Raw genomic sequence first — 20,535 nt, forward strand, 5'->3', positions numbered from 1 at the left:
CATTTGCTCAATGTCTGTCTTTTTCACTAGGCTCTCGTGAGCGGCTCTGTCCCCCTGGGGTTCTTGCAGTGAGCAACGTGCCTGGCACATACTGGGCCCTGAATAATTCTTTGTTGAATAAAACCAGTGAATGAATGAGAGTGGTCCACCCTTTCTTTTCTTTCTTAAGATTTATTTATTTATTTGGGGGGGAGGGACAGAGGGAGGGGGAGGGAGAATCTTAAACAGACTCCCCACTGAGCACAGAGCCTGAGGCAGGGCTCCATCTCATGACCCTGAGATCATGACTGGAGCTGAAACCAAGAGTCAGATGCTCAATGGACTGAGCCACCTGGTGCTCCTGGTCCACCCTTTCTAAGTCTCCCTTACAGGATTTACCCACCTGTAAAATGGAGGTAACTTCCCTGCTGACTTGCGAGTCCATGTCATTTGGGAAGTGCTGGGGGATGTGGTGCACAAAAATTAAAGTATGATATCATTACTGCTTCTAACCAGGTCGGGCGCTCTTTTCCCCTCCCGTTTTTGAAGGAGAGAGTACTTCTTAGCATAAAAGAGTAGAGAGCAGGGAGTTATTTCTTAGTTCAGGATGGGAGAGAGGTGTGGCTGAAGGATGATGTGACAGGCAGCCTGGAAAGTTCCCCTCGTGCTTTTCCCAGCTCCCAGCAGGCGAGGCTGGTGTGCAGGAGCATCTGGCACTGCTGAGTGAGGCCCCGCAGGGCTTCCAGCTGTGGTCATGCTGAGAGCTGATGGGGAATGGCAGAGCTGGGAAGACTGGAGGACGCAAGACTGCAGCCTGTCTTCTGAGAGAGAAGAAAGATTGTGTAAGAAGCCGTCAGTAACACTAGTGTTGACTCATGGCAAAATTCTAGAAGGATTAGAAGGATTTGTGTGAAAACTTTGGGTTGCAAGCAACAGAACACCCAGTTCCTAGTAGCTGAAGCAAAAAAGTGAGTCTGCTGGCTCAGAGGTGACAAGGTCAAGGATTGTGCAGCTTCAGGCATGGCTGCCCTCGGGGGCCCAGGTGTCCTTGTGTCTTGGTCTCATCTTCTCCGTCTCTGGCATGCCCCGGTCCCAGGGACATGTCATGCCTCTGGTGGCCCCCTTTTGGCTTCAGGGCGACTCCTTTGCTACCCCAGTGGAAAGGAAATGCCTCTTCCCTTTTACTGCCCATGGAAGGCCTGGGCTTGTACCTCATTGCCTCCAGCTGGCCAGGCCTGGGTTACATGTCCTTTGTAGAAGTTAGAGTCAGTGCCTCATGTACCCCAGTGACTGAGTGGGGTTTGAATGGTTCTCCATGGAAGGGTGGGATGCTCATACCAGAAAAAGGGCAAATGGACATTGGGCTGGCAGTAGGATCCAGGGCATTGCAGGATTAAAGAAAGATGTGCTTGCCAAGAACCAGCATTCATTCACCAAAATCATTCATCCTTCTGTGAGTTCTTAGGCTCATAGGATCTGTGTGTATTGAGGCTGGAGACCAAGTCAGTCTTGATTTGGAAAGGCATGTGACTCTTAAAGAACCCAGGCCTTTAGAACCTTAGAGATTTCATCTCATCCTTCTTTTATAGAGGAGCAGGAACCAGCCCAAAGTCCCCGTGGTGCCAGAGTCCAGGCTATTCTTGTGAACACAGAGAGAGAGGTGTTTACCAGGTGAATAATCATGGCTTGTTGAAAAATAGCACCCAACTGAAAGAATTCATGATTGATGCTCAGAGTAGGGAAGGTCTCTCGTGGCCGAAGGGCATTATACTTAGCATTCTTTGATTCCACAACTTAATAATAAACAAATTGGTGTTATGGAGGGGAGATCTGCTCTTCCAAGCTAGAGATGACTGTAGCTAAGATAGTCATCCTTGTATCTATCTGTATGTCTCTCCATCCATCTGTCATTCATCCATTCCATCTATCCCTTCATTTATCCAACAAATATTGAGCCAGACCCTGTTCAACACCCTGGGAATATAGAAGTGAACAAGATAGAGAATTAGTAGCATCCTTACTCTCACAAAACTTACATTTTAGTGGGAGAAGCAAACAAAAACCAAACAAACAAATGAAATAAATATGTTGCTTTGAAGTAGAGTAGAGCCAGCTAAGATGAAGGAGAGTGAGGGGAGCAGTGTTTAAATCAGGTGGTTTAGGGACTGTGTCTGAGTAGAGACTTGAGTGAGCCCTGTGCCTGTCTGGAGAGAGCATTCTAGGTACAGGGAAAGGAGGTGTGCAGGCCCTGCGGCAGAGGGTCTGATGTGTGCAAGGAGCAGCCAGGTGGCTACTGTGGCTTGAGTGGAGATGGGGAACCACGGGGCTGGGGGGGTTGTCCAGCGGGGGAGAGGTGGGACCTGACTTCTGACTCAGAGGGCCACTTGGGCTGCTGTGTGGCAGCAGATTGTGGGGCTGAGTGGTGGCTGAGACCCCAGTTTTGAGGCTCTTGTGGGGGTGCAGGGGAGAGTTGTTGGTGTCTCAGATGAGGGTGGTAGCAGCAGAGCTGATGAGAAGTGGATACATTTGGGGTATATTTGGACGATGGAGCTGACAGGTGAGTGGGAAAGCACCTGAGGAGGTCTATAGTACTTTGGAGTGCCACATTAGGAGGCAGTGATTCAGTGGGGGAGTTAACGTGAAACAGCTAAGGGGCTGTCAGTGGGCAGAGGGGTCAGTCTGGCTTGGTGCTGTGTTCTCCACAGAGCAGGGTTAGGAGCAGTTGGCCGACCATGGGGTATGTTGCAGGTGGAAGAGTGTTGGTGTTAAGCCAGCAGGCTCTTGAGCCAGACTGCCTGGTCCCGATTCTCTGCTCTACCTCTCACAGTGTGACCCTGGGGGAGATGACCTCTCTGTGCTTCAGTTCCTTCATCTGTCAGATAGCATTTATAATAATATCTACCTCATCGATTGTGGTAAGGTTTGGGTTAATTCTTGCAAAGTGCAAAAGCATGCCTGATGTGTATTAACTGCTGAATTCTTGATGACTGTTACCTGGAGGTGGGAGGTGAGGTGGTATTTTGTCTCAGAATAATGTCCAGGATTGTGATGCTTTCAGAAGGGGCTCTGACTCCTCTTGGAGTCCTGTACTCATCGCTGCTGGACATGCTGCACCACCTGCTGGGGACCCTGCAGGCTGCTGAGGGGTCACCCCACTCTACAAGGAGGGTGGACTTGATGACCTCCAGCTCCTCATGCGTTCTTTAGCAACCTCTGTGATGTGTCTTGCTCTTAATCCTTTCTACGCTAAGAAAACTCTTCTTTGCCCTTTTGCAGCTTCTGCTGACATTTAAAACTCCTTCCCTTTGTACTGACCTTATTGAATAGAGAGAATAATTTCTTGGAATTCTCTGTATAATGAATGCTCATGTACTTACAGATTCTGATTGAGTTTCTCCTCATTCTTTCCTTTAAGGGATCTTGCATCATTTGGTATAGAAAACATTTTAGGAAGCACTTAGGAAGATGGTGTAAAATGAAAAGATTCTTTGGTTCTCACTGTTTCTGCAAATGTGTGCCCCTTGTAACACATCTATCAGCTGAGGTACCCTGCCCTTAGGGAATCAAGTGAAACTGGTTCAAACTTCTATGCCATGGATCGTAGGAACCCTGCAGGTTTCCCAGGCTCTGTACAAGCTTTCCTGAAGCTGACAGGGCTGGGGGAGTAGTGTGGTGGGATCATCTCCTCAGATCATTCCTGGCTTCTCATTCCTGCCTGCAGTTTATAGATCACTTCTGGCCTTCTTGTCACCTCTGTGACACAGCAGCGCACACACACAACAAATACTCCAATCTCCTCACTCTTCTAAATATTCCTACCAGAAGGCAGGGTGCAGGGAGATTGTTACTGAAGTATTGGGTTAAAGGGTTGTGTGTGTATGGCAGGCATGGGGGTGGAAGTGGGGAGGTGGGGTGATGTGTTACTCTCCAGTACTACAAAACAGATGCTTAAAACTGGGTATTAGATGTGGCTTCCAGTAATGAAGGAGCAGTTCCTATCAGAATAACTGTACAGCTGACAACCATAAACTCTGAACAATAACAACAACAACAACAACAAGCTACCTGAAGGTATTGGAGAGCAACAAAAAGCAGGCAGATACTGGAAGGGAGCTCTTAGAACAAGGAAATGGCACTGGGTGAGTCTCCTGCTTTTATGTTTTCCTGCCTGAGGGTGGGCTCCAGTCCGTGCCAAGCAGAGCAGCTAAAAGTTGGATAGAAAACCTGCAGTGTTACTGACTTGAAGAAGCAGAGGACAGACTTTGGGGCAACCACAGCAGCTGGAAAGTAAGGAGGGAAATCTTAGAAAGGAAAGAGTCAGAGAAGAGGAGCCATAAATTCTGTGTATAGGCTCTACCCAGATCTCTGGATGACTTCTGAACCCATGCATGGAGCAGAGATGTCCCAAGCAGCTCAGCTAAGACTAGGAGAACTGAATAGAAATTTCTGCTGCTGCATACAACAGAGGAGACAGTTTAAAATGTGAGTAGAGCCAAGTAAGCTGACTGTTTTTTTAAAAAAATTGTTCTTCAGAGAAACTTAACAATCCAGAGTTTATACAACATAAATTTGGTATATCTAGTATTCTACCCCAAATTACTCACTATAGGAAGAAATAGGAAGAGGGGACCCATAGTCAAGAGAAAGGCAATCAGTGAAGCTTGTCTGCAAGATATCCAGATGTTGAAATTAGCAAAGTATTTTAACACAGTTATTATAAAAGTGCTGAAGGACACAAAGGAAAATATATTCACAATGAATAAAAAAGATAGGAAATCTCTGTAGAGAAATAGCATCTATAAAGAAAAACAAATGGAAATCCTAGAACTGGAAAATATGGTATCTGAAATAAAGAATCAATCATTTGGACTCCATTGCAGAATGGAGATATCAGAAGAAAGAGCCAGTGAACTTGGAGATAAAACAAATAGATATTATTCAACCTGAAAACAGAAAAAGAATATGGGGAAAAAAGAACAGATACTCAGGGACCTCTGGACAATATCCAAAGATATTTGTGTAATATATATTGTAATACTGTATGTATAATTGAGTTGCAGAAGGAGATGAGAGAGAATGAGGAAGAAAAAACTATTTGAATAACTAATGCCAGAAAACTCCCCCAATTTTTTTTTGATGAGATATGTATATTTACAGATTCAAAGGAAAAAAAAAACTTTGCAAACTCCAAGCAGGACAAATACAAAGAGAATCACACCATGGCATATCATAGTCAAATGTGGAAACCAAAGGTAAAGAAATTTTTTTTTTAAAAATTTCATTTATTTATTTGACAGAGACATAGCAAAAGAGGGAACACAAGCAGGCGAGTGGGAGAGGGAGAAGCAGGCTTCCTGCGGAGCAGGGAGCCTGATGTGGGGCTCGATCCCAGGACCCTGGGACCATGACCTTAGCCAAAGGCAGACGCTTAACGACTGAGCCACCCAGGTGCCCCAAAGAAAAAAATTTTAAAGTAGCCAGAGAAAAATGAATACCACGTGGAGGAGAATAATGATATGAAAATCACTGACTTTTCATCAGAATCTGTGGAGTTTGGAAGCAGTGGAATGGCATCTTTAAAGTGCTGATAAAAAAAACATAAAAACATGTCAACTCATGATTCTGTATCCTCTAAGAATGCAGGTGAATTAAAGACATTTTCAGATAAATGACAACTAAGTGAGAATTCATTGACAGCAGACAGGCACTACAGAAATGTTAAAGGAAGTTCTTTAGGATAAAGGAATATGATACCAGATAGGAACTCAGATCTTCAGGAAGGAGTGAAGAGCCTGGAAATGGTAGATATGTGGGAAAATATAGAAGATCATTTTTTCCTCTTAAATAAAAAAAAAAATATGGGCGCCTGGGTGGCTCAGTTGGTTAAGCGACTGCCTTTGGCTCAGGTCATGATCCTGGAGTCCCTGGATCGAGTCCCGCATCGGGCTCCCTGCTCGGCAGGGAGTCTGCTTCTCCCTCTGACCCTCCCCCCTCTCATGTGCTCTCTGTCTCTCTCATTCTCTGTCTCAAATAAATAAATAAAATCTTAAAAAAAAATACATATGACTATTTAAAGCAAAAATGATCATATTACTTGTGGGGTTTATAACATGTGGATGTGATACATGCAACAACTATAGAGTAAAGAATGGGCTTGGATAAAAGACATGGTTTCAAGCTTCTTATATTTTCTGTAAACTGGTACAATATTAACTGTAAAAAGACTTTGAAATATTAAGAATGCATACTATAAGCCCCAGAGCAACCACTAAAAAAATAACATTGAGGAATAGCTAACAAGCCAATAAGTAAAATGGAATTGTAAAAATAGTTATTTCAAAAGAAGACAGTAAAGGAAGAAGAGAGAAATAAAACAGGTAAAAACAGAAAATAGCAAAATGATAGATGTAAATCTGATCATATCAACAATCACATTAAATGTAAATGGATTAAACACTGCAGTTGAAAGAGATTGTCAGAATGGATACAAAAGTAAGACTAAATTATATGCTCTCAAAAAGAGGTGTACTTTAAGTAAAAAAAGAAAGAAATAGGCTAAAAGTAAGTAGCTGGAATAAAGAGATACCATCCAAATAGTAGGCATAAAAGAAAATTGGAAGTATTGTTAATATTAACCAATAAAATAGACTTCAAGACAAAGGACATTACCAGAGATAAGAAATAATACATTTCATAGTGATTCAAGAATCAAGAACTTATCAGGAAGACATAACAATCATGTATGCACTGAATAACAGAGCTTCAAAATACATGAAAATTTTTTCATAGAATTAAGGGAGAATAAAAAGATTCATACTTATACATGGAGGTTTTAACACTCCGCTCTAAGTAATTGGTTGAACAACTAGACAGATCAATAAAGATGGAAAATCAACTACCTTCACTTAATTGACATTTATAGAACGCTATACTTAACAGGTGCAGGATACATTTGCTTTTCAAATTCAAATAATACTTTACTAAGATAGGTCATAAACAAAGGATTGAAGGTCATTTAAAAAGACTGAAACAACAGGGAGCCTAGTGTCTGTTTACAGTGGAATTAAATTAGTAATAAATAATGAGATACTGAACAATACGAAAAACTATAAACATTTGCAGTTAAGCCACACACTTCTAAATAACTTATGGGGACTTACACTTTCAGCTAAGCTGGAGTAATAGGGACCAGATTTATGCTCCAGTCTTAAATGATTTAAAAAATCAGACAAAATATAAGAAGCAGTGGTTTTTCAGACATTGAACACTAGGCAGTGTAGACAGTGATGCCTGAGAGAGGGGGAAGCAAAATGAAATGGGCCCTGTGAGTGCTCCAGCTGACTGCCTGGTGAGAGTTTCCAGACTGCAGCACAGGGAGGAGAAACAAGTATGTAACAGGGAGGAGAAACCCAGAAGGGTCCCAGTGGTCATTCTGACCCGAGGAGTCCACCAAGGTACGTCTTAATGGAATTTCGTATAACCAATGATAAAGAAAAACATTTTGTGAACAGCCAGATGGGGAGAAAAAGGCAAGTTACATACTGAGGTATGAAGATAAGGATGACAGCAGACTTCTTATTGGAAATAATGCCAGAAGCCAGTGGAACAACGTAAAGTACTGAAAGAAAAAAGAACAAACCAAACCATTGTCAGTCTAAAATTTAATACCCAGCAAAATATGTGTTTAAAACAAAGGCAAAATGCTCTTTTAGACATTTATAAGCTGAAGTAATTCATCACCAGCAGACTTTCATTATGGGAAATGTTAAATAAATTTCTCAAAGCAGAAGGAAAATGATGCCAGATAGAAATCTACATTTACACAGGGGAATGCTGAGCACCAGAAATGGTAAATATGTGGATAAATGTAAATAATTTTTGTTCTTATTTAAAAATAACTTTAAATGATGATTGTTTAAAATAAAAACAATAACCATTTTTTTATGGGGTTTGTATAAAATGTATGATAATGCATATAAGCTGAGATGGGGAAATGGTATGTATTATTATTATGGTTCTTATAAAACAAGCACTAATATTACTTGAAGGTAGACTGGTAAGTTACAGATGAATGCTATAAACCTTAAGATAACTAGTAATAAAACAAAACAAAGATTTATGGTTAGTAATTAACAATGGGAGATAAAATGAAACAAAAAATATTCAATTCAAAAGAAGGCAAAAAAGGGATAGAGGGAACAAAGGATAGATGAGATGAATGGAAAATAAATAGCATGGGGTGCCTGGGTGACTCAGTTGGTTAAGTACCCCACTTTTGCTTTTGGCTCAGGTCATGATCTCAGGTTCGTGGGATCAGCCCTGAGTAAGGCTCTGTGCTCAGCGAGGAGTTTGCTCCTCCCTGGCTCCCACTCTTTCTCTCTCTCTGTCTCTCAAATAAAGAAATTAATAGCATCCTTAAAAAAACCACAAGAAAATAAATAGCAAATTTAAACCCAAACTGTATCAATAATAGATGAAATGGTCTAAATACCTATCTATGTATATACGTACGTATGTATGTATGTAGAAAGTATGCACAAGTGGGGGCAGGGGGAGGGGCAGAGGGAGAGAGAGAATCCCAAGCAGGCTCCACACCCAGCATGGAGCCCGACTTGGGGCCTGGTCTCAACGACCCTGAGATCATGACCTGAGCCAAAATCAAGAGTTGGACACTTAACTGACTGAGCCACCCAAGCACCCCAGTCTAAATACCCATTTATTTATTTATTTGATTTTATTTATTTATCTGACAGAGAGAGACACAGTGAGAGAGGGAACACAAGCAGGGGGAGTGGGAGAGGGAGCAGTAGGCTTCCTGTAGAGCAGGGAGCCCGATGCAGGGTTCGAACCCAGGACCCTGGGATCATGACCTGAGCTGAAGGCAAACGCTTAATGACTGAGCCAACCAGGTGCCCCTAAATACCCATTTAAAAAGACAAAGATTCTTAGATTGGATAAAATGTCAACTATACAATGCCTACAAGAAACTGACTTTAAATATTAAGGTGCAAGGAGTTAAATGTGAAAGGATAGGATAAGATATACCATACGAATACTAATTTAAAAAAGTTAGAGTGGCCATATTAATATCAGACAATAGATTTCAGAGCAAAGAATATTAGCAGAAATAGAGTTATCTTATAATGATGAAGCAGTCAGTTCATCAAAAGACATACCATTAGGTGCATAAATATTTATATACTTAATAAGAGCTTTAAAATACATGAAGCAAAACTTGTAGAACTGAATGAAGAAATAATCAAATCCACAATTATAGTTGCAGGTTTCAACACCCTTTTCTCAATAATCAATAGATCAAGTAGACAAAATCAGTAAAGATATAGAATATTTGAATAAGACTGTCATGCAATTTGGCCTAATTGACATTTATAAAACACTCTATGTAACAACAGCAGAATGTACATTGTTTTGAAGTGTACATAGAATGTTTACCAGGGTAGACCAAATTCTAGGCCATAAAACAAGTCTCAGTAAATTTAAAAGGATTGAAATCATTCAAAGTATTTTCTCTAATGGTCATGGGATTAAATAAAAAATCAATAACAGGTATCTGGAAAATTTCCAAATATTTGGAAACTAAAAACACACTTCTAAATAATCCCTAGGTCAAGGAAGAAACTGTTAGGGAAATTAGAAAATATTTTGAACTGAATGCAAATGACAGCACAACATATGAAAATTTGTGGAATGTAGTTAGAGCAGTTCTCAGCTGGTAATTTAGAGCACTAGATGCTTATATTAATAAAAGAAAAAAAAAATCAAATCCATGATCTCAGCTTCCACTTTAAGACATGAGGCAAAAAAAGAGCAAATTCAACCCAATGTAAGCAAAAGAAAGGAGATTAAGATAAGAGCAGACATAATTGAAATAGAAAACAGATAAATAGTAGAGAAAAATCAGTAAAACCAAAAGCTGGTTCTTTGAGATCCTTGAAACTGATAAACCTGCAGCCACACATCAGGAATAAAATAGAAAAGACACAAATTACTAACATAATGTGAGAAGTGACTTAATACAAATTCTAAGGATATTAAAAGGCTACTAAGGTAATGTTATGATCAACTTTATGCCAGTGAATTCTGCAACTTAGATGACATGGATAAATCCCTTGAAAGACCCAAACAGGAAAAACTCACCCCTGAAGAAATTGATAACTCCCAAAGCCCCATATCTATTAAAGAACTTGAATTCATAGTTAAAAACCTTCCCACAAAGGAAACTCCAGGCCCAAATGACTTCACTAGTGAATCTTAACCACATATTTAAGAGAAATAATACCAGTTTTGTGTCTCTCTTAAAATTTATATTTTGAAGTCCTAATCCCCAGTGCCTCAGAATGTGTCCTTATTTGGAGATAGGGTCTTTACAGAGATGAATCAAGTTAAAATGAGGTCATTAGGATGGGCCCTAATCCAGTATAATTGGTGTCCTAATGAAAAGGGGAGATTTGGAGACAGACAAGCACACAGAGAGAACACCATGTGAATGTGAAGACAGCTATATATAAGTGAAAAGGAAAGGTCTGGAACAGGTCCTTCCCTCACGGCCCTCAGAAAGGGCCAACCCTGCTAAGACTTGATTTCTGACTTTTAGTTTCCTTAATCATGAGATATAATACAATTCTGTTGTTTAAGCCACTCAGTTTATGGTACTTTGTTATGGCAGCCCTAGGAAGCTACTACACAATTCTATTCAAACTCTTCTAGAAAATCATAGAGAAGGAAACTTTTTTTCAACTCATTCTGTGAGACCATCATTACCTTATACCCAACAAGAAAAAGACATTGTAAGAGAAGAAAGTGATAGATCAGTATCTTTCATCAACATAGGTACAAAATTTTTAAACAAAATTTTAGCAGATTAATCCACCTATGTGTGTGTGTGTGTGTGTATGTATGTGTGTATGTGTGTATACATACATACTTATTTCTGTGTGTTTATAATATCATGACCAAGTAAAACCTGTCTCAGGAATGCAAGGTTCACTTAATATTTGGAAATCAATCAGTGCATTTCAGCATATTAACTATAAAAGAAGAACTGAATGATCATGTGAAGAGATACAGAAGGACCATTTGACAATATATAGTATTCATGTCTGATAAAAACTTTTGCAAACTAGAAATAGAAGAGAATTTTCTCAAACTGATAAGGGGCATTTATGAAAACATTAGCTTTCACATTATACTTAACTGTGTAAAAAACTGCTTTCCCCATCAGATCAGGAACAAAGCAAGGGTGTCCACTCTCACCATGTCTATTCAGCATTGTACTGGAGATTCTAGCCAGTGCAATAAGGCAAGAAAAAGAAACAAAAGATATCCATATTGGAAAGGAGAAAGTAAAACTGTCTTTTATTTGCCGAGAACCCAATTGTCTATGTAGAAAATTCTACTGAATCTACAAAAAAAACTTCTAGAATTGAAAAGTTGGTTTAGCAATTGCAGAATTCAAGGTCAATATGCAAAAAGTAATCGTATTTCTATGTATTGGAAATGAAGAACCAGAAATTAAAAATCAAAAATACCATTTATAATATCAAAACATGAACTAATTAGGGATAAGTTTTACAAAAGATGTGCAGATTTTTTCATTAAAAAACTACAAACCATTGCTTAGAAAAATTAAGGAAGACCTAAATAAAAGGAGAGACATATCCTATTCATGCATTGGAAGACTCAGTGTTGTTAAGACATCCCCCCAGATTGGTCTGTAGATTCAGTGCAATTCTAGCCCTTGGCACACACACTGTAAAGGAATCCCAAAGCTTTTGTAGGCAGGTGGCTTGGTGAAGGTTTGGGCCCCGGTTGCACAGGCTTGCTGAGCTAGTGAGTCTGACAGTGGTCTCTAGAATGATATCCTGGGGCAGCAGGGGCTGTCAAGGGGTGGAGAAGAAGCCGGGAGGTGCAGCTGAACTAGAAAGGTCTGCAAGGTAGGAGCTCTCAGGGAGGGGCCAAATGGGAGGCAAGGTTCACCCAGAAGTTTGACAGCCAATATGTCCAAGTGGTAGAATTATGGATGATTCTTATTTTCTTCTTTGTGTTTCTCTGTCCCCCATCCCCCCCCACCCCTCCCTGAGCAGACTTCTAATATAACCAGAGAAACCACAGTCTTGTAGTTGATTCCTATGGGATATTGTTTTTTTGCATACCTATATAATTTGAATATTTTACAAGGAGATGGTATTTGTTTGGTAATCAAAAACAAGGTGGACAGGTAGGCAGGAAGAACATTGCTAAAGCAGTAGGTCTTAAGAGACTGTGAGGAACTTCTGGTGGGCCCATGTATCAGTAACCAGGACATGGAAACCACAGTAAATATGGGACAGCCAAGCAAATGTACATTTTACTTGTCGTGTTCTTTCTGAATCTGACTTCTGTTGGACACATAGAATGTCTCTCTCTAGTTAATGCATCAAGTCATCTTAGAACATTTGACAGAAGACTTAACTCCTTAATTCCATAGAGGCAGATTGGGATCTCTAATTACTTAATTGAAAAAAGGTACACACTTCAGCCTGCCACAGTGTTTGGGAATTAATCTTTAAAACCTGACAGTGAACATTAAATTCAATTAGGGAGAGCGATTAGCAGAGATTCTTCTTTCCTTCACCCTGGGTAGCTTTGAGAAGTGGCTGACTGGTCTGCATTGATTCTGACACTATGCTTGTGTATATATCAACCAGGAGAGCCAAGTATGCATTTTTCACTTCAGAGGAGAGTTATCGGACAATTTACAGATTGATGGATTTCCTTAAACATGTCTCCATGGCTGATTCAGAAGTCCCCCTGGCCACGAATTCAGACTCACCAGTTTGCTGCTTTGGGCCTTGGTGTTTTCTCCTCCTCTTCTCTTTTCTTCCCCTGCTCCTCCTCTTCCTCCTTTCTTAACTTTCTCCTCCTCCTTATTTTGTTGGTTCTACCTTCCAAGCAAGGCCACTTTTCCACGGCCTCCAACTGGTTCCAACCGTGCTGCTCTCTCCCCTGGATTCTTGCAGAAGCTCCACACTGTCTTCCCATGTCTCCCTTGCCCCGCATGCTCCTCCTGGCACAGCAGCCAGAGGGGTCCTGTTTCTGCCTGCAGGATTCTTCCCCAATTTCTGTACAGCTCCTTTCCTCACCCCTTCAGGTCTTGCTTCAAAGCCACCTTCTTTGAGAGGCTCTTCCTGGCCACCATTTCAACTCCTTCTCCTGACCTTAGAGCTCCTTTCCTGCTCACTTATGCCCTCGGTCTTTACCACTACCTTGTATGCTACATAGATTCTGCTTGTTTATCTTGTTTAGTGTCTGTCTCATTGAAGGCAGAGGTTTTTGTCTTAGTTGTTTACTGCTGAACAATGCCTGGCTAATGCAGGTACTCAGGAAATGTTTGTTGAATGAATGAAAAAATGAGTTTTTAAAAAATTTTTATTTATTTTTTTAGAGTTGGGGAGGGGCAGAGGGAGAGAGAGAATCTTAAGTAGGCTCAATGCTCAACACGGAGCCCAGTGAGGAGCTTGATCTCACAACCCTGAGATCATGACCTGAGCTGAAATCAAGACTCGGACGCTTAACTGACTGAGCCGCCCAGGGGTCCCAAAAATGAATAGTTTAATAGATGGAAACATTTTGGAATATTTGCTTCAGAGCATAGTCAGTCTCTCTCTCTCTCTCTCTCCTTCTCTCTCAGAAATACAGCATAGTGTTCACAGTACCCTTCTGTCAGCCCCACCCTCCCCCGCCACTCCCTGGAGTGACCCTCATCTTCATACATATTGTTACAATCTTACTGCAAATGCACAAATAAACATGATAGAATTTTGCATCATGTGTTTTTTTTTTTCTTTTTTAAGATTTTATTTATTTATTTGACAGAGAGAGACAGCACGAGAGAGGGAACACAAGCAGGGGGAGTGGGAGAGGGAGAAGCAGGCTTCCTGCTGAGCAGGGAGCCCGATGTGGGACTCGATCCCAGGACCCTGGGATCATGACCTGAGCCGAAGGCAGACGCCTAACGACTGAGCCACCCAGGCGCCCCCCGATCATGTGTGTTTTTAAGATTGTATAAAATGCATACAGCACAGGATTTACTGTTTTAATCATTTTCAAGTACACAGTTCAGTGGCATTGAGCACATTCACATTGCTGTGCAACCATCATCACCATCCATCTCTAGAACTCTTTTTGTCTCACAAAACTAACACTCTATCCCCATTAAACACTGACTTCCCACTCTCCCCTCCCCCAGCCCCTACCCCCCCATTCTCCTTTCTATAGCTATGGTTTTGACTATTCTAGGAACCTCGTGTAAGTGGAATGATACAGTATTTGCCCTTCTGTGTCTGGCTTATGTCAGAAGACACTCAGCACAGTGTCTTCAGGGTCCATCCATGTTGGGGCAGGTGTCAGAATCTCCTTCCTTTTCAAGGCTGAATAGTATATGGATGGACCACGTGTTGTTGATCAATTCATCTGTTGATGGACACTAGGGTTGTTTTCGCCTTTTGACTCCTGTGAATAATGCTGCTCTGAACTTTGGTGTGCAGGTATCTCTTTGAGACCCTGCTTTCAGTTTTTTGGGTATATACACACAAGTGGAATTGCTGGATCCTGTGGTGACTCTATGCATAGTTTTTTAAAAAGATTTTATTTATTTGAGAGAGAGTGCGAGAGAGAGCATGAGCAGGGGGGAGGGGCAGAGGGGGGAGGGAGAAGCAGACTCTCCGATGAGCAGGGAGCCTGAGGATGACGTGGGACTTGATTCCAGGAACTTGGGATCATGACCTGAGCCGAAGGCAGATGCTTAACTGACTGAGCCACCCTGGCGCCTCTTTGCATACTTTTTAAAGAAACTGTTGTACTGTGTCCACACAGGCTACACCTTTTCACATTCCCCCCAACAGTGCACGGAGCTTCTAGTTTCTCCACATTCTCCCCAACACTTGTTCTTTCCTTTCTTCTTCTTCTTCTTCTTCTTTTTTTTTTTTGATAGAAGCAATGTTTCCTGTTTTTATAACTTATATGGTATCTTGCTGCATATATGCAGCTTGTCTTATGTAATCAATATTATGTTTTTTATTGCTCAGCCATGTCAACCCTATAGGTGTAATTCATTAATTTTACTTTATTTTTTCTATTAAAGAGTCATACTTGTACATAGTTTTGAAAAAACTGCACTCTGTTCTACCACAAACTCCCACTCCACTTTGAAGGCTTCTGGCTGTTTCTTCCATTATTTCTGTCCATATTTCTAACTTTTTTTTTTTTTTAAGTAGGTTCCATGCCCAATGTGGGGCTGGAACTCATGCTGAGATAAGAGTTGCGCACTTATTTGTGGAACATAAGGAATAACATGGAGGACATTAGGAGAAGGAAGGGAAAAATGGGGGGGGAGTTGGAGGGAGAGATGAACCATGAGAGACTATGGACTCTGAGAAACAAACAGGGCTTTAGAGGAGAGGGGGGAGGGGGGAGGGGGGATTGGTTAGCCTGGGCACGTACTGCATGGAGCACTGGGTGTTACATGAAAACAATGGATCATGGATCACCGCATCAAAAACCAATAATGTATTGTATGGTGACTAACATAACATAATAAAATTAAAAAATAAAAAATAAATAAAAGAACAGTTGCGTGCTGTATCAACTGAGCTAGCCAGGCACACCTCTGTCCATATTTCAAATGTAAATGCTGCTCTTTCTTGATTTTTCAGTTCAAGACCCCAGCTATTAACCCCTAAGAAGGAAAAAAGGATCTGAGCTCTATTAGCATTCTTTGATGGCTGCTATTGACCTCTTGTTTTCTTAAGCTCAGACATTTACATATGCCCAGGAAACATACTTTCAGAACTCTGATCCTTTGCATTTTGAGGAACTTCTGGATGCAGCAGGATGAATTTTCCCATCTTGAAAGGGAAGTCTGTCTCTGGATCAGGTCTGTGGATGTGTGGGTACACTTTGGGTTATTAGGGAAATGAAGGACATGAAGCTTGGGTTCTCTGATGTAACTGAGAGAGGGCCAGAGAGCACTGCTGGTAAGAGCTGCGTGTGTGGCAAGCCCCAAGGAGCACGCCCACCAGCCCCACTCATTCCTCACCACAGTCCTTGGGATGGGGCTCTTCTTATCCCCACTTCATGGAGGAGGAGACTGAGGCCCAGCGAGGCCAAGCTGCTTGGCCAAGTCACATGACCTGCAAGCAGAAGCGTCACATGGGAGGCACTTGGCTCCGATGCCCATGTTCTGGCTGCCGGTGCTCTCCCTGCTTCTCATGTTCGATCCTCTAAGCCACCTCAAATGGTGGGTGGTAGCATCCCCTGCTTCCTGTAGTGACAATGAAGGTAGGAGCCTAGCCCTGCTAAGTGTGTGTGTGTGCCAGGCCCAGAGCCAGCCCTGTCAGGCTTCATGCTAACCAGCCTTTCCCTGGGGTTCCTGGGAGAGCTGGTGAAGGGCTCTCTCATGTGTGGAGTGGCCCTGGCTCTTAGAATGTGCAGTTTATACTTGAGGGTTTAAGAACGTATTTCAGAAGTCATTGAATGTACATGGGGCTTTCTGCCACGGGCCTCATCACCATGGAAAGCCAGGGTGGGAATGAGGGACCATACCTTCTCCCTAGGAAAAAGAACAGCTGGCCCTTTGGGCAGATACTGGCTTTTTACCCCACTGTAAGCACAGGTGTGGCAAGGCTGTTTTGGATCTTACTCTTAAAGCGGGACCCTGAAGATAGCCTGACCTGGTGCAGTGTCCACTCCAGGGCTCACAAAGCCCCGTCTCAGAGGACAGATGTCAGAGATGCAGGCAAGACTGGGCTACAAGACAGTGAACAGAGTAGGATGTTTGGTGGTGAGCAGCTGCAAAGTGGATGGGAAGGGCTGGGTGGCTGAGTGGCAGAACTTGGGCATGCTGTTTTCTTGGGGGTTCCCTTAACCCCAGGAAAGGTTTTGGGAAAAACTCCCCCTCACCTCGCCAGCCCCAAGCCTTTACACTTCAACAAGGAAAAGTCTAACAGTATTGTTTGGTTGGTAAAATAACAGGCATCTAGTTCCACTATGAGACCCTCTCCTCCTGTAGAGGGGCCAGGCTGAGCCCCGGAGGTCAGGCCCCCATGTTTGACATCTGGCACTGTGTTTGCCTTGTAGGTGTGGAACGCCGTGGACTCGGGCCGCTGCTTGCAGACCTACTCCCTGCACAGTGAGGCGGTGCGGGCTGCCCGCTGGTCTCCCTGTGGCCAGCGCATCCTCAGCGGTGGCTTCGACTTCGCCCTACACCTAACAGACCTTGAAACAGGTGTGTTTCACGGCATTGTTACCCCGAGGCACCCCTTCCTCACCCGGAAGCTTCTCTGGACAGTCAGCAGCCACAAGCTGCACACGGTTTCAGGGCAGTAGGAGAGAGCCCGCGGGAGAGGCTCACACTTGGTGAGCAGGTTTCCAGGGTGTTTGCCTGGAACCAGGACTCTCCACAGGGGGTTTGAGAGACAGAGGACAGAGCCGCAAGGTTGTCTCAGCCCCAAGCTGTGGGGCTGGATAAAGAGGTGGCTTTTTAATCAACTTCTGACATGTAATTTGTACCAAAATAGATTTAGCTTTATCACGGTGTCCTTTGGTTGAAATCAGTTTAGAATTCCTGTCAATTCATTATCGTTGAAAGGCTGTAAGGAATGATTCCAGCTCATAAGGAAAGTCTGCAAACGAGTTCTGCTTTAGTGCCTACACTGAAAAGGCATCTGGGTAAGATGGATTTGTGCTGGGTAAATCCTAAGGGGGCTCTTGACAAGCAGGGCGAGAAGGAGAGATAAGGCAGCGGAAGACTTCCGGGGGCTCCTGTGCAACAGGCACTCTCAGCCCCTAATCCAGCCACAGCCCCCTGAGTGGGGTCCTGTCTGTGCTCCTCAGGTGAGGCCAGAGCTGGCTTGAAACCTCTGCCCCTGACTCAGGCTGGCTGGTCTCAGCACCCATGTTGCCTTTGCCTCCCTGGGCTTCTTCTGGTCACTTTTCTGCTGGACAGAGTGCCCACCCTTCCCTGGGGTGTCCCCTTCAGTCTTCAGAGAGGCCTCTCCCGCTCAGCAGTCTCCCAGGGCCTGGCAAGCAGGAGGTGACAGTTCTGGGCCCAACCACACAGCTCCTCCCCCGCAGGTATGCATTCTCCAGAGTGGAGGGGGTGCAGGGAAGGAGCACAGTGGATGGATTGGGGTAACTCTGGGGGTCATTTCCCGACCCGAGCACCCTCATCTCCTCTGGCCTGCTGAGGGGTGGTCCTGCAGCTCCTCTGACTGAGCCCCATGCGCCCTCAGTGGGGACGATGAAAAGACCGATGGCTGTGTCAGTGGCCAGTACTGTGCCGCAGGCTTTAAAAATAACATGCAGTCCTCACCACAGCCTGCTGCCCTGCTTCTTTCCCCTGTTTTATAGGTGAGAAGCCTGAGGCTCACTGCAGCGAGTAGCTTGCTCAGAGCCTCCCAGTGGCGCGTGGCAAGTGGGGATTTAGAGCCATGCCTGCGAGTGCAAATCCTGTGCTCTTTCTTTTTTAAGGATTTTATTTCTTTGACAGAGAGAGAGAGAGCACAAGTAGGCAGAACAGCAGGGAGAGGGAGAGGAAGAAGCAGGCTCTCCACGGAGCAGGGAGCCTTACGTGGGGCTCGATCCCAGGACCCTGGGATCATGACCTGAGCCGAAGGCAGCCGCTTAACCGACTGAGCCACCCAGGCGCCCCTCCTGTGCTCTTTCTACATCTGTATGGTATTTTTCTTCTCAACAAAGTGTTTCCCCAACCATTTGTGATCTTACCGTGAGCCCTGCAGGGCCGATGAGGGGGCCATGGCTCAGGGGTTTGGTGCCACTTAGTTGGTGATGACTGCAGCAGGTAATGTTCTCCTACAGCCTTACAAACGGGGTCTCATTTAGGCCCCACTCACCCTTCAGGGCCGGCACCACCAGACTCCTCTTTTCACGCACAGGTCTGCTCGGTTCACTGTGTTTCTGTGTGCCCAGTAAGCCATGCTCAGCATTGGAGACACAGAGGTGAACAAGACCCAAAATCCACCCCAGAAGCTCTTGTTTGCTGGGGGAGACAGAAGTGCAGAGAGAATCCCAGATTACAGTGAGGGAGTGAGATACAGGAAGTGCAAGAACGTCTAGCCTAGAAGATCAAAAAAGACTTCTGGGAGAAAGCGGAACCTACCCTGAGGCAGGAACGAGGGGGACAGAGGATCCAGGTGAAGGGGGCACGGTTGAGGGGGAGAGAAATGGGTTCTCAGTAGACAGGACCGTGAGGACAGAGTTGGTACAAGAACATGAACTGCGTGGTGTGTGTGGAAATGTGGGGTGCAGGGATCTGGGGCAGCGAGTCTGGAGGTGCAGGAACAGGAGCTTGAGCTTCATGCAGTTCCTGGCCCATGAGGTATGCATTCTCCAGGCACTCTTCCCCATTCCAGAGTCACTGAGCACCCCTGGGTACCTGCACTGCCCACCCACAGAGCGAAGGAGTAATGCATACTGGGGGGGGGGGGATGTTGGATTAATTAAGTACAAGTTCATTTGATAACATTAATGGATTCCTAGTGGCCCTTTGTCCTAATGGATCTTCTCAATCAACAGATGTTAAAGAGACAGTGCCATTGTGTGTGTGGGTGTGTGTGAGTGTGTGTGTGTTGGGGGGGTGGTTCTGAAATTTTTAGATGTTGAGTCTTCCTGCCTGACAAGTTAGGGACTGCCACAGCAGATGGCGGTAGGAGGCCATTGTTGAGTTTGGAGCAGGAGAGAATCACGGCTTGATTTGTACTCTGGGCAGTTCTCCCTAGTGTCTGCAGCTGGTTGGGAATGACCTGAGGCAGGGTGGAGAGCAGGAGGAGGGGAGAAGGCATGCCTTGCCCAGTTGGTGGCAGAACTTAAGGGAGAGAAGCTTGTCTGGCCCCAGGCCCAGCGCGCTCCTCCAGCTGTGGTGTGTTGGGTGGTATAGGGAAGGCGCAGCCCCGTCCTCAGGGCTTTGCTTGAGATGGACAACTTTTCCAGTCCACCCACCTCCCGGGAATAGCACTCCTCACCTGGTTCATCTGTTGAGAGCTCAGTTCCAGTCATTCAGTAGGTACTTACTGAGTACCTACTATGTACAAGATCTGGTGGGGTGAGCTTGTTGGCGAGCTTATTGGATATTCTTTGTCCTTTGGGGACAAGGCTCTCAGGGTTTGGACCTTACCCTTGGGGAAGCCCCCCAGCCCCTAGATGGGACCTCTCTTGCCAAGTGGGTTGCTGGTTTCTGTGTCTGTGTGGGCACTCCTTGAGAATGGGACCTGTCCTGGGAGTTTTGGTGTCTCCATCATCTGGCCAGGGCTGGCTCGGAGCAGCTGCTCAGTGTGTGAGTGGAGGCTGGCCCTTGCTGGGCAGTGAAACCCATCAGTGACTGCCAGGGTAGGCTAGTAGGCTCTCCCCAGGTCTCCCACCTCAGCTCTGCATCCCCACCCCAGGTTGTACTAGGTGCTTTCTTTAGCAGAGGTTGGTGGGCTTGGGCAGCCCCTATGGCTCTTGGCCTGGTTTGACTTATCTCATCCTTTCTCATCACTG

The 20,535-nt window shown here is 44.2% G+C and overlaps 1 protein-coding gene across 14 annotated transcripts in view; it reads left to right on the forward strand.

The window, feature by feature from the left end:
- The window catches only part of WDR25 (WD repeat domain 25), a 139,555-nt gene that overhangs the window by 67,518 nt on the left and 51,502 nt on the right, over positions 1-20,535 (forward strand). For all 14 annotated transcript variants that reach the window (XM_064571578.1, XM_064571575.1, XM_054513877.2 and 11 more), the window contains one exon: positions 17,116-17,263. In XM_064571578.1, the coding sequence (XP_064427648.1) occupies positions 17,116-17,263 (148 nt within the window). The remainder of the gene's footprint in view (positions 1-17,115; positions 17,264-20,535) is intronic.

Source organism: Mirounga angustirostris, unplaced genomic scaffold (assembly GCF_029215605.1).
Source record: "Mirounga angustirostris isolate CCGP_5_RB_7025 unplaced genomic scaffold, mMirAng1.0.hap1 SCAF_9, whole genome shotgun sequence".
In the NCBI taxonomy this organism is placed as follows: Eukaryota; Metazoa; Chordata; class Mammalia; order Carnivora; family Phocidae; genus Mirounga; species Mirounga angustirostris.